Here is a 14,293-nt window from a genome sequence, read left to right as displayed (position 1 = left end):
GAACACTGAACAAAGGCAAACAAAATAAAGACATAAACCACATGTACAGCTAGATGCTTAAAAAAGCGGAATCAATTTAACTGGCATGATTGAAGCAAACCCTTTGAAACACAAAGCTGTGCATATACCACAGAAACTTGGGACAGCAGCTGCTCTGCCATTAGGGGGCAGCCCAGAGCTCATACTGTGCAACACGAACCATCTTCTCTTCTGAAACTCTCTCCTAATTCTAGCGCTCATCAGAGAAGGAGACCCTGGTGTCTGACAGTCCCATACAGGATCACCCTTACACCTGTCCTGTCCCCAAAAGTAAACCCTGTGTTTATCAGAACTCCTACTGTACCTGCTTAATTGGGAGAGTGAGCTGCTGGCCAGATCACTGGACTGAGGCAAGCTGGGCAACGCTGCCACGTGCTGCGATGCTGAAGGTAGGAGCGAGGCTGTGGTGGACACCACGCTAGGCAGAGAACCAGCTGAGGGTAGTGAGGGAGAAGGCTCTGTCTTAGGTGCTGGAACTGATGAATTAGCTGCAACAAGTTAAAAAGAAGCATTCAGAGAGAAATTCCAGCATGCCTGATGTCCCAGACTGGGCTGAGGAATACAATAGTATTTTCCCTTGGTTTACAAAAAGCGGACTGTTAAGAACTGGTAACCATAACAAGCAATTTGGCTTTTAAGAAAATTTAAACAGCAATTGAACTACCTTTTCTAACTTTTAAGCTCTTTACTTATAATAGATTTACAATTTTCACTGCTACCTATATAGTAACTAAAGACTTCTGCAACTCACCTGGCACTATCTGGATTATTAGCTTTTGCTCACAAATAATTTCAGAATTCCTTGATTTTGGTCTGGCAAACACAAGTCATTTGTGCCTTTTCAAGGCACTGTACAAACCTATTTTTATAGACTAATAAAGCCATTACAGAACAATTTCAAAAATATTAGGAATTCTCAGATCTTTCTTTTCTATAGCAAAAAGACAAGTCCTGTAGTGAATTTCATAAATTTTTTTATTAATGCTGTACATGACAGAAAGAAAGTTTTCTACTTGAAAAGTTGTCTTTATCTATGTCAGTGTTTTCCATGGTAACTCTCTGAGCATACTCTCCTCCTGCTCACTTAAACTGAACTTGCAACTAACAAAACACCATACAACTAACGACCCACCTGAAGAGGTGTTTAAGAAGAGGTTGGACCTAAAATTGAGGTGTTGGAATTCCAAAGATGCTCATTCACACTGCTGTCCTTGAAAAACCCCGCAGAGCAGCACATAAAGGTCAGAAGAGTGAACACTATACCTAAATTATCTTAACTCCAGCAAGAGTGTTGTAACGGTGTTACAGGTCACTATTACATTAGAAACAGGCCAAGATGGAGAAAGAGTAACACCCGTACAGTGTCAGTACTGAGGTATTGCTTCAAGGCATCCAGGTACCAGCACAGGGAATGTGTCCGTCACCCTTATCCCCCATGGGCTTCTAAACAGGGCATGGGTGACACTATACCCAGTGAGAGGTGCACTCAAAGAATGTGACTTTGTTTCGTTACAGCTAAATACTAGTCACAGCTTACCAACTGAGAACTGGGAGAACTGCTAAGAAATTTTATATTAATGTTTAATTTCGTATTTTTATTTTACATTACATAATTTCTGGCAGGCAAATTCAAAAGAAAAAGCAGCTGCAAAGCAGCTTCTCTAATTTTGAGGCTGGTTAGGTTCGTAGATTTAATAGAGCTGCTTTCATACTTCAATTTTCGTCAAGAAGCAAGCAGTATATCCTATGCAAGCACAGAATAAACTCAAATAGGTCAGCCATAAATTAGTCATAGAGAACAATACAAAAACTTAAGCTTGATGTCACTGCTACGCTTGTGTACCCAGCAAGTAGTAATGAAAGATCAGAAAGTTCTGTGCACAACCAAGCTTTGTAAACTTACTGTCTAGAGTTGCCTGTGTTCTAACACCACTGTGCCCGTTCTGTAAGCAAAGGAAAAATGAATGAATAAATCATCTTAGAGGTACATTACATTTTCAGACTGAATCACACATTCAACATGCTTCATGCAAAATTCTATATTCATTCTAAATTGAACGACAAGGCAGAAAATTAAATTTTTATTGCCTTTAACAAAACCACATAATAAAGTTGTCTCAAGTGCAAGGTGTCCTGAACACACAGAATCCCATCCACTGCCCATAATACACCCATCAGCAGCAGACCTTCCCATGTACTGTATATGACATAAACTTCAGGTTCACACCGATATGAAAGAAAGAATTGCATTAACATATAGGAAATGGTTGTGCTTTTGATCTAATGCAACTCACAATTTTAACTATCCAAGTTACACAGAGACGCCAATTTTTTTCCATTGAAAGATAAGACTTGAGAAGCACCAGTTGTTTTTTGGGTAACGCTGGAGTACAGAAGTGGATAGTCTATGCTTGATCCTCACCAGTACATACGAGCTAGTGCAGAAGACAAGTGTGACTGAGCCAACACATAACAAAGGCCAGAAGTAAATAAACTTACAAACTCTCACAAGTTGCTTAAACATTTAAGTTCTCTTAAAACAAACCTACATGCTATATACAAAGAGAGTAGATGTTTTTGAATCTCCCCAAAGAGATTCTCTCTGTCCTGTATTAGACCTCTCCTTATGCTTATTAAAAAAACACACGCAATTAAATCCCAATGGTGTTTAAATTCAACAGAAAAGTAATGCTGGAGGGGCCAAAAAACTTTGGGATCTGTTTGCTAGGTGCCATATAAAGTTAATAAATAATACACCTTTGGATAGAAATTGTCAGGTTATGGCAATATACCATGACTAATATTTACATAGAAATAGTTCCTCTTTTAAAAGCTAAGCTTTAGAGAAAGAAACTCAAATAGAATCTTATGTGTTTAAAAAAAAAAAAAAAGTTCAAAAGAAAATTTAAGATGCCAAAAACCATAAAATCTGAGGCTCTTATATCCCAAACACAGTATTGCCAAAACCAACTATACACTAGGAGAAGCAAAAACAAGTAAGTGGTTGGGCTTGGGAATCAAAAATACCACTTGGCTTGGTTAAAACATTAACACAGCTGGGTAATGCAAGCCTAACACAGGTAAGAACACTTCTCCTTTTCCAAGATGTTATTTCTGAACTAGACTCACCGTAACTACCACAGGGCTTGGTTCAGACGGAGCCATGGAGCTTTGGTACGCTATCCTACTATGCACAGAAGTCTGGTCATAGGAGGAAGTTGTTACTGGGCTAGTGCTCTGGGATGAGCAGGTCAGACTGGAAGAGCTGATGGCAGAGGTTGTGTAGGTGGACTCCTGTACTGTATTGGATATTGGCAAAGAGGTATTCAAAGGATCACTGGAAAAAGTAAAAATTATTTATCATCTCGGTAAGTATCTCAAATACCCTTACGAAAACACCAGCTCCTACACAGTTTTCCAGAACTACCTTAGACATGCAGACAAATCTACATTATTTATACTATATAATGTAATAACTTTTTTTAAATCGTGTAATATTGCTTTGGTCCCTGCTAATCACTGCTTCAAAACATCAGCTACACTAAGCACCTCCTCATTCCAGCCCAACCAAAACAAGAGTTTACACACAAGCACTTTCAGTCATGTTATTTCCTCTTTCTCAAAGGATAAATTAACATCCATAATCTCTCTTTTTTAAAAAGACAGATTGATGAAGTCTGGTATATAATGAGAAACAGAATCTCTTTACATTAGAATCCTAATGTTGCAGATAGAACTATGTAAAGAGAAAAAAATACTTAAAAACATGCAGAATGTTTTACTTTCCAAATAGTTTAAATCATGTACAAAACTAGAAATTAACACAAAAGTTTATTTTTATTAATATTTCTGAATTAACTTCAGGAAGCTTTTAACTGATGCCAACTTTTGAATAAGGATGAAAAAATTGGGTTACTGGCACTTTGGCACTCATCACTGGCTACTTCAGCATTTCAGTAAGAGTTCTGGCATACTGACAGACTGACTTCTTTTCTCATCCCATAGGAGCATCAGATCTGTAATCTGGTGCCAATCTACTGACACACCTACGTGGTACAAAAGTCAACTTTCCTGGATCAAACAGAGAAAAATGTGGGTTGTGATGAACAAACCCTCCAACAAATCTGAAAATCAGAGCCATTAAACATGAGAAAGCATTTCTATAAAGGGTAGCTTATTATAAGGTTATTTATATTCATGTCATCTCCAGCTTCACTTCAACCCAATCCAGGGAGATTTTGATTATCACCAGAGAAGAAATTTCTCATTTTTAGATGCAATCCACAGAAAACACTTAGCCTTATAATTAACCACATTTTCTTCTCCCATTACACTGTAACCATGCCTTGATGTTTTTGGCTCAAACTTCACCCCCTCAAGTAGGCAAATGCAGGAGGGGAACTCACACATACTTCCCAGATTTTGAGTATAAGCTATTGTTGGTCGCCTGGCTGGTATTCTCACTGCTTGAAGTTGATCCAAACTCCGGGAGTGTAGGCTCTGATCCAAACTCAAGAGCTCCAAACTGAACATTTAACCCTGTCACATCTGCTGATCCAGGCATCTCCACCGCTGAGGCAGGAATCTTAAAGGAAGATAAAAAGCCATGACATCTTTGTATGCACTGTCTCTGTTAAATATACCAGTAATTGACAATCTCTCCTCTCTTTAGCTACAGTCTTCTTCAGTTACTTCCTCAGCCTGTGCTGCTAACTAAAACTGTGACAACAGCTTATACTACATAAATTAACTACATCCCTGCAACCTGGAATTAATTCATTGATTCTGCCCTCATCTGGAGCTGAAAGAATAAACCATACTATTCTACGGTATGTAAGTGTCATCTGTGTACATCCCTCCCCCTCAGCCAATATTCATATTGTGGCTATTAAGTCAATCTAAAAATCATTCAGTCAACAGTCATTTTCTACACAGAGTAAACTTGCTTCAAAAAGTCATCATCACTCTATTTTGGACATAATGACTTAGGATTTCCTGCTTTATAAAAATGAAATACACCAAGGTCTTTGCTCTCCTTTTCCCTAGCAATTTATATACAATATATACAGAATAGAATCAAAAATCATTTAGGTTGGAAAAGACAACCATTAAGATCGAATCCAACTACTAAACTCAGCACTGCCAAGTCCTAAACCATGTCCCTAAGCAGGACACCTTCACGTCTTTTAAACACTTCCAGGTATGGTAACTTCACCACTTCCCTGTAGAGCCTGTGCCAGTGCTTGACAATCCTCTCAGTGATTATATTTTTCCTAATATCCAATATAAACCTCCCCTGGGGCAACTTGAGAACATTTCTTCTTGTGCTATCACTTCTTACTTGGGAGAGGAGACCAATCCCCACCTGGCTAAAACCACCTTTCAGGCAATTGTAGAGAGCTATAAGGTTCCCCCTGAGCCTCCTCTTCTACAGGATAAACACCCCTGGCTTCATCAGCTGCTCCTTGCAGGACTTGTGCTCCAAACATTTCCCCAGCTCCATTGCCCTCCTCTGGACTCACTAAAGCACCTCAATGTCTTTCTTGCCATGAGGGGCCCAGAACTGAACACAGTACTCAAGGTGTGGCCTCACCAGTGCTCAGTACAGGTGAGAGACACTGCTCTGGTCCTGCTGGCCACACTTGTACTGCTGATACAAGTTTTTCTATGTTTTACATTTACTAAGCACAATTACCTACCTTGGATGCTGGAGTTATCCTCCGTTTTGGTGGTTTTATCTGTTTCTGCTGGGTTTGATGGACAGTCACTGCCTGGTTGTCCATAGATATAGTGGGCAGCTGCAATATTTTGCTAACAGCTGTAGAGGTGTCTACTGGTGATGGCTCTCGGAGTTTTACCTGGGAGGAGGACGACTCCAGCCCAGGAGGAGGAACAGGAACCACCTGTATTTGTTGTTGCTGTCGCTGGGTCAGCTGGCTCAGAACTGGGGATGGTTCAGGCTGGGATTTAAAGTCTGGTCAGTGTTGGGAAAAAGAAATATCAAAATTAAAGCAATGAACTCTGCTCTTCACTATTCTACTCTTTATGGAAGAATCTGGATGACCTGACATGCTCAACAGTTATGGTTTTAGAGCATCTTTCAGAGATCACGCAAGTTTCACATTGAACATTACCACTGTAACAATAAGAACAACACTTGGTATCCTCTACTCTAAATAAACTGCTGTGGATAAGTAGTATTTGGCTTTCCCCAAAAAATACGAAAACAAACCTATCTACACAGTCCCGAAAAACTGGTGTGGATTACTTTAATCAAACACTGCAAGTTTCTCTGCAATTAACTGGGATGATAAAATTGATTACTTCCAAGGGGTAAAGAGTTGCAATTTAGAGATACTGTGAGTTAGGATTCCCTGCCATTACAAAGGAAGAGATTTGCAAAACAAATAGAAGGTCATCTACCATCTCATAAAGGCTGAGAGTCAAAGAGGTGCTGGACATTGACAGGTTTTTCCCAAGTCTTCCCATCCCATATTTTTCAGATGCTGAAAGCCAAGAAATGGCTCAGAGCAGCGGCCAACAACTGTAATAGATCTACAGCATTTGCAATATGCAGGGTTTTTTATTTGGTTGGCAAAGTCATTTAGAAAGCAACTTAAAAGGCATATAAACTTTTTTTTTTTTTTTTTTTTTTTTTTTAGACTTTCTGCCTGTCAAAGATAGCAATTGCTACAAAATTGGCTGGTTATCTATACATAAACATGTACATATATATATGAGAGATAGAAGAGTTATCCTCTCACAGTGAGAATACTGCTAGGAACAGCACTGCAGAAACCAATTTTCCATCATTTTCACTGTTTGTACAATTTTACTAAATTACATGAAAAATTCATATAATTATGAATAGGCAAAACAAGTAACCTGAATCATTTTCAGCATGCAAAGGAAGAAAATACTGAGACGTGCATTATGAAGAAATTATACAGTACTCAGTCAAAATTCATGTAACAGAGGGAAAATTTGGGGGGGGGGAAGACAAAACTTTACACTCAGCTAAAAGCAGCATAGGTACAATGAAAATAAGTCTTCCCCAGCATTTGTTGAAAACCAGTCACAACAAAGTTCCACTTAAATATTCAAGCACATTAAATCAAAGATGTCATTACATGGAAGGCTCAATAGCTTACACGATGTAATGACATTCATGGATAGGCTTAAGTCTATCAAAACATAGTTTGTGATTTACTGGTGATGTCCATGACCAGCAAGTAAGTGTAACTCTTACAGTGTTGTAAGTAATTGCATTACTACGATTATATTTTTTAGAAAAAGTTTTTTTTTAAAGCCATTTTAAATTGTCATTGTCATGAAGATATCTTTATGGGCTAATAGAGAAAGAGAAGAAAGCTATGCCAAAGCACTTACCAAACTGACTGAGGACTGAGGACTGAGTAATAGGTGGTTTTAGATCCCAGGATGATGCTGCAGCTGTGCTAGTAGTGGCAGAATTACTATTGTTTTGTTGAGAGGTAAACTGACCCAATCCTGGAGATTTCAACTGGTCCAAGATTTGGGAACCAGTAGAGTTTGCCAGTTTAGAGGATCTGAGTTCTCCAAAGCCAGAACAAAGAACTGCAGACTACCAGAAGACAAAAAAGAAGGAGAGTATTTTTTAATTACTAATTGGAACATAATCACAGGGTCAATTGTTGCTATTTGGCAGCAACGAAAAATCACTTTAGACCTAGATTACTAACAAATAACCAGTAACAACTTCTACCACTGTAACTGCAATAATACTAATTTATTTGAACTCACACATCTTAAAAATAGCATATACTTACTAATAGTTGAATCAATTTTCAGAGAATAAATGCACAATTTCACACCTCACAACTGACTCAGAAATAGGCATGCTCCCATAAACAGTAGTCAAATATGTGCTTGGAAACAACCCACCAGTTTTCTGGCCTTCAATTCTTCACAGTAAACAAATTATTTTATCCTACATCATCAAGCAACAAATACATCTGCTCTCTAATCAAAACCTAATACAATTACTTCTTGTAAACATAGAAACAACTATTTAGCAAAATGAAAAAGTAATATTTGGGGGGGGCGTGAATGGAAGGAATGGAATTCTTCATTTGCAACCTGAACTTTACAAATACTTGAACACCTCATGAAATGACAAGCACTAGAAAAGTTGTTTAACCTGAAATATTTATTTATGAACAATACTTAGAAAGCATAAGATCATTTTACCAGACTTTGAGAAGAATAAGAATTTACAGCACTGGAGCTGCCAGTTCCTGATGCCATCTGTGTGCTGTGCTGAGAATTTGTGAATACTAAGGCTTGGCCAAAGGTCTGGGGCTGAGGAGCTTCAAATGAGTTGCCTTCTGCCTCTTGGGTAGATGTCACTGGCTTTTGAAGCAGTGTCACCAAATCAATGCTGTAAAACAAAGCAAAATTTGGCCATAATGAACATGACCATTAAACTGCACTGACACTGAAGAAAGCACGAACAATAGTAAAGCTGCTATCCCAGCAACAGAATTATTAATAACAGTCTTTTCCAGTGTTGTTTGTCTGCCACACAAAAGAGACAGAAGAGGGTTTTTTGACAGCAAGAAACAAACACAAAGAACCCACCCCTATATGAGTGGATGAACTAAAATATTTTCTAACATTATCTGAGGGACATCCACTGGAAGAATGGAGTAACAACATATGAGCATATTACCTTTAAGAAAGACAGGAACATAAACTGTAGTCCACCTGACATCATGCACCATGCAAATCACATCCCTATCCTATGGAAAATTCTGCTGCAGTACAGCAGTACCAGGATCTTTGGGACCATCATGCTATTTAGTTTTCAGATAGCACGTTATCCCACTGCCAAAGTCTTCATCACACAACATTAACCTGCTCTCCAGGAACCAGAGGCTAATGTACGCAACTGATTTCCCATCACGACTACACAGGCATTTGAAGGCAAATGCAAGGAAAGGAAGGTAGCAACTGATATATTTTTGGTTCTTGATCTTAACTCTCTATCATCAGTAAAGGCCTATAACTGTGATGTTTACAAGGAAATTCACCTTCTTGCCAATGCAAGCTTTCAAGTTAATACATTTTTTCACCACTATATTCTGAACACTTTCTGTATCTACAGGGGCAGGTCTTTCATTTTCTGGACACCAAAGCCAAAGCATACTTTTCAACAGCAGAAAACTTTCCTTCCCAGCTACATTTGTTCCTGTCTGTAAGCAGTTCTCATGCAGAAGACATATTATGCTCATAGATTCGGCAAGTTTGTCTCCACTTCCATAGTAAAAAATAGTTAAACTCAGGAACCCATAAACCCAACAATTTGCAAGCAAGGCTTTTGCAGTTTTGAGATGAGTTTGACCAATTGTTGACCAAGGTTTAATTCAGTGTTTTATGTGTGCAAGCTAACATTAATCAAGTAGAAGGTTTTTAAAGCATAGAGAAAACATGGAATAAGAGCTTACCTTTGCCCAGGAGTCACATGGTTTTCAGCTGGGACAGAGGAAGCAGTGAAGACTTTCGTTTCAGAAAGCTGAAAAAGAGAGAGGGGCAGAGAAGGAGGGGATGTGTTTTAATCATACATATGCTCACACTTCCCGGCTGCATGCAGCATCTGCAGAAATTCCATCTTAGTCATGCACTTTCAAGATAAAAATAAAGTCAAACTACCATTACAAACAGCTATGCTTCAGCTCTGCTTAAAAAGACAAATAGGCGTAGTCAAACTTTGGCAGAGTCTTCGCCACAGAATCAAGTATCAACTTAATTACAGTGTTAGGAAAGTTGATCTACTGAAAACACACAACAGTATACCGATGTAACTACAGCAGCTTGGGAAACAGTTTAACTGAAAAACATATTGATACAAAGTAATTAACATGAAAGATGGTCTATCATCAGGGCGCAGGCACAACCTCGGACTCGAGCAGCCCTGACAGATCTTGCTGCAGAAGGATAAGGCACTGCACTGCTCCCACTCATGTCATGTATCCCTGTGTCTAAATTTCAGCTCCCAGCACCAGCAGAGGCAGGTGTGCACTCAGGTAAGTACAGTGAACCAGCATTCGTGGTTCCTTCTTGGTAGCTGTGCTTGGGGTGGCAATAACATCTCTAACTGATTGCCCAGAGAGTGTAAATTTGAAAACAATTATAAAATGAGAACAGTGTAATTGCTAACACTAGTGTAACAAGTCAGACCACCCATTGAAGAAAACCACACTGTTCTCACCAGGCTGTTACAGTAAAGATAGATATTTGCACAAGTACCTGGGGAAGTGAAGTCATCTTGTTAGAGTTTTGGGGGAAAAGGGGTGGGCTTGGTTTGTAGTGGCGTTGTTTTTTTGCTGTGTGGCTGTGCCTTTTAATAGCTTTTCTTGTTTAAAAAGCGGGTACAACTTCCTAGGGCTAATTTGTTTCTGTTGACAGGAGTACTTGGGAACCAGGTTAGGTTGAGTAAGACAAAGGTATCCATGTACAACGTTTATACTTTCAATTCCATTTGCACAAAATCACCCTTAATTCCTTTAGTGTGCCCTTAACTTTAGATTGAAGAATACCTGACCCACAAAGAACACCTCTAGAATGTGCCCTTTGACTACAACTGTTGCAGGAAAGGATGCATTTTAACTGCATACAGTGCTAGCAGCCCAGTTAAAGGACATCACACACATAAGACAATTTCACCTGCAATTCCACAGGCAGCTCTACTGAAAGCATGTGTACCACTGAATACGGGCATTTGATAGGGATTCTCCTATGAAACTGCTGATTTAAGAAGGACATGGAAGGGTTATCTGGGAGCAATCACCACTCCAAGGCCAAGCACAAATTTTTTTAATTTTTTCCCTTCCCTTACTGCCAATACAACACACTTCAGTCTCTCATTTCTGGAACACAACTGTGTTCTGAGCATAACACTGCCAGCCCACAACTCTATGTACTGACCAAAATCAACAAAGCACAATCAGCTTAAGCATATTTGCCATTAAAAAGGCTGTTCCTCTATTGTTCAGCCCTTTCCCCATTGTATGTGTTGTTCCAGAACGATGTGTACTGTACTTTCTGTGGTGTTATGGACTCCTGCATTATATGGCAAAAGGCGGTCAGCCAATGGTACAACCAGTAGCCTATGGTCTGCAATCCCTTGGTTAAATATTAAATTCTTTGTAATGTCAGCTGTTTCTTACATTCATGTAAGAACGCAGTATAAGACTAACTATGGACAAAACACAGAATAATCCCAAAAACTAAGCAAATTAAGGAGTCTGAGGATGTTTGTGACAAGGCAAAAGCATGCCTGATGTGTGAGAGAGGAAATGCTCCCTACAAGTGAACCAGCACGCAAACAGAAGTGTCCAGCCACCAGCTCAGCTACACTCTGCAGCAAACTCACTGCCACAAGCTCCAATCAAGCACTCAATTCAGAACTTTGCTGGGATTACAGTATTTGTCAAAAAACGTATTTTGTGCTGCAATTTTATTACACAGATGTATTAAGTGTTTCTTAGAAGTTGCATTTTCAGCTCCCAACCAAGTCATTACGCTGACTGCGTACTGACTACACTCACAAATCTTTCACTGAGGCTCTGGTACATTCCCAGAACTGAAACAACAGTCGTGAACCATTTGCAGTGCTGGCCTCACAAGGGTATCTCCTCCATCTGCAGTGAAATGTCCATGCTTTCCAGCTTCTTTTCCTGTGATAAAATCTTTCTCCAGTCACCAGACAACATATATAACAGTTAGCTACCGTCTCCTATAGTAGGAGAACAGGAACGGTGAGGAGAATAGGTAAATATACTCCAACATCCTCAGAGAAACTCAACATAAGCAAATCAGAAACAAATCTTACTACTTTTTTTGATATGATGAACTGAAGTTTAAAGATACTAAAACAAGCTCTCATGTTGCCTCCTGGTAAAGGAAACACTCCCACCAAATTACACTCTTCCTCTTTCTTTTTTTAATTTTTTTGTTTAAAGTGTTACTGTTGTTTCAAATAAAAACTACAACTACCAATATTGTACAGAAAATGTTTGCCTTCACTCACTTTCCAGCAATTTGTATGTATTCTATTTCTCTCCTTTGGATAGTTTCTGCAGTTTAACTTGACTTTCTTTAGCCAGGAGAATATGATTCCAATTTTAAGAGGAAAACCCAGAGCTATCTACAGTATATAATTTGTCTGGTCCTTCACTGTCCATGTCCTGAATATCCCTTTAACAAAATACAACCTCCTGTTTTCACTACAAGCAGTTTACACTCTATTTAATAGCATGCTGACTACTTATTATATTTGCCCAATACTCACTACTATAGATAATTATGAGGTAGGATTATTTGATCACAAAGATCTAATTCTTCTCAAGTCAAATGACTTTAAACTTCACTTACCTGCTCACAACTGATATCTGAATAGAGAACACCACATTTAAACAGAAATATTCTTTAGAAAAACTCCTGTTCTTTCCTTTCAGACAGCAAATATATCAGTTCTGGGTTCTTTTAATCATTAGTCATGTTGCTGAATTGCTTGTTATACACTTCAACGTGTGGGTCCATTTTCCAGTCACATGTTCATATTATGTTTTTGCTAGATTAAAGACAGAGGCTATGATATACTCCTAAAGTAATCTTTTCAGATCCAGTAAACTAAAAATCTCCCTCTCAAGGACCTCTTCTATCAGTAAGTAATTTTCAGCTATTATAGACCATTTTTGTTCTGTAAAAGCAGTGAGAAATTGGATGTAGTACTTAAGAATCAAGTTCAGGAGAGCCTGCATACAGAAATATAAATCACGAATGATTAAGAGATAGGGAAGAGAGACTACAATATGAGCTTTTTGATACAGCATCAGCCCTTGAAGAAATCATGCTGAGCTGTTCTTTCTTCATCATCCACTACAATCCTGAAAACTTTTCAGTTGCTCCTTTCCAGACACCAGCCTCTTGTTCTGGAGGTGTCTCTTCATTCTTATAAAAAAAATGGGCACTTGGTTATATTAAAGCATTTTTCATTTGAACACATCAAGTTTTGCAGAGATTCAAATTTCTCAGCTTGACTAGTTTACTTTTAAATGTTATTCCAATTCATTGTGGATTTCCCACACATTTCATTCAGCAATGATTTTATTTTTACTTCCCAATCATTGATAGAGGCACTCGATGGCACCTGGCCCAGGACTGGATTTTTTCAATAGCCCTCCTAGAAAAGCCCACGTTCAATAAGAGTCCTCCTGCAAAAGATATTTTGTCAAAATTTGCAAGGAAGATTTCAATTTGCCTCGTGTTTTGTGAGAGAATGCAACTATTTTTAGAACATGAGATTTAGTTTGAATCTCTTACACGGACATATTCTACCTTTACAGTTAACTCTTAAAGACCAAGATTGGGTTGATTTGAAGGGGAACAATTTTCCATAAAATGACATTTTTAAGGGCACAAGCTGTATTCTTATGCTTTCCTTTTTTTTTTTTTTTTTTTTTAAATCAAATTGATCCGTTTTTCCTTTTTGCATATTTTGGGCTAACGTATCTGCTCCTTGACAATTCATTCAAGATTTATGTGCGAATTAATCAGCTTTAATAACCAATGAAAAAAATTCTATCCCTACCAAGTCACCACTGATCAACACCCCTCCCATATTACAACTGTTGTATTGTAGCAGCATCAAACAGGGGTGAAAACAAGTCATAAGTTTCCACCATCCTTAGGCGTAAGTCCATTTCTAGCATATACTGGAGAAATTGAGGACAGGTTTAAAAAATATATCAGCTTTTGATGGCATTAAGTGATCTAGAAAACCTACAAATTTCAGAGTTTCTTTAATTTTTTTCAAAGACAGGTAGTTCTCACTAGGTAAGGATGGAGTCTTTGTATCCGTTAATGAAACAGTCACACATTCCTAGGGATAACACTGACATGCCATCCTAAAGGAGGAGGCAAAAGGGATGATTTCAGAGACAACCTCTCACTCTTCTGAAAACAAACTTGAAATAACGAGAGTTCCTATAAAAGAAAGAAGACTTCTTAAGAGTTTCTCTTTTCCACATTTCTTGACACTCATTTGGGGTTTTTTAACTTCTTAAACCTTAATACAACAGATGAAAACTGAACATCACAAATGAGATTTTCATACGTGATGATCATAAATGCCAAAACACATCTCACCTGATAAAGAATGATAACCAAAAGTGTGGTAGTACTTTAGACAACACATCATGATGAAACAACA

General features: G+C 38.4%; 2 protein-coding genes across 6 annotated transcripts in view; one reads left to right on the top strand and one right to left on the bottom strand.

Annotated features, from left to right (window-relative positions):
- The window catches only part of TPGS2 (tubulin polyglutamylase complex subunit 2), a 698,248-nt gene that overhangs the window by 345,907 nt on the left and 338,048 nt on the right, over window positions 1-14,293 (top strand). The gene's annotated exons all lie outside the window — the stretch shown is intronic.
- Window positions 1-14,293, bottom strand: part of UBAP2 (ubiquitin associated protein 2) — a 152,376-nt gene that overhangs the window by 84,651 nt on the left and 53,432 nt on the right. For 3 of the 5 annotated variants that reach the window (XM_050328800.1, XM_050328801.1, XM_050328804.1), the window contains 8 exons: window positions 9,525-9,592; window positions 8,269-8,458; window positions 7,429-7,642; window positions 5,739-6,013; window positions 4,446-4,624; window positions 3,169-3,376; window positions 1,943-1,982; window positions 344-527 (listed from right to left, as the gene is read on the bottom strand). In XM_050328800.1, the coding sequence (XP_050184757.1) occupies window positions 344-527; window positions 1,943-1,982; window positions 3,169-3,376; window positions 4,446-4,624; window positions 5,739-6,013; window positions 7,429-7,642; window positions 8,269-8,458; window positions 9,525-9,592 (1,358 nt within the window). The remainder of the gene's footprint in view (window positions 1-343; window positions 528-1,942; window positions 1,983-3,168; window positions 3,377-4,445; window positions 4,625-5,738; window positions 6,014-7,428; window positions 7,643-8,268; window positions 8,459-9,524; window positions 9,593-14,293) is intronic. The other 2 variants (XM_050328802.1, XM_050328803.1) reach the window with 1 other exon arrangement.

Source organism: Myiozetetes cayanensis, unplaced genomic scaffold, assembly GCF_022539395.1.
Source record: "Myiozetetes cayanensis isolate MyiCay16 unplaced genomic scaffold, myiCay2020 scf4, whole genome shotgun sequence".
In the NCBI taxonomy this organism is placed as follows: domain Eukaryota; kingdom Metazoa; phylum Chordata; class Aves; order Passeriformes; family Tyrannidae; genus Myiozetetes; species Myiozetetes cayanensis.
The sequence above is the reverse complement of the archived record's forward strand: the minus strand, read 5'-3'. Positions and strand labels throughout refer to the sequence as shown.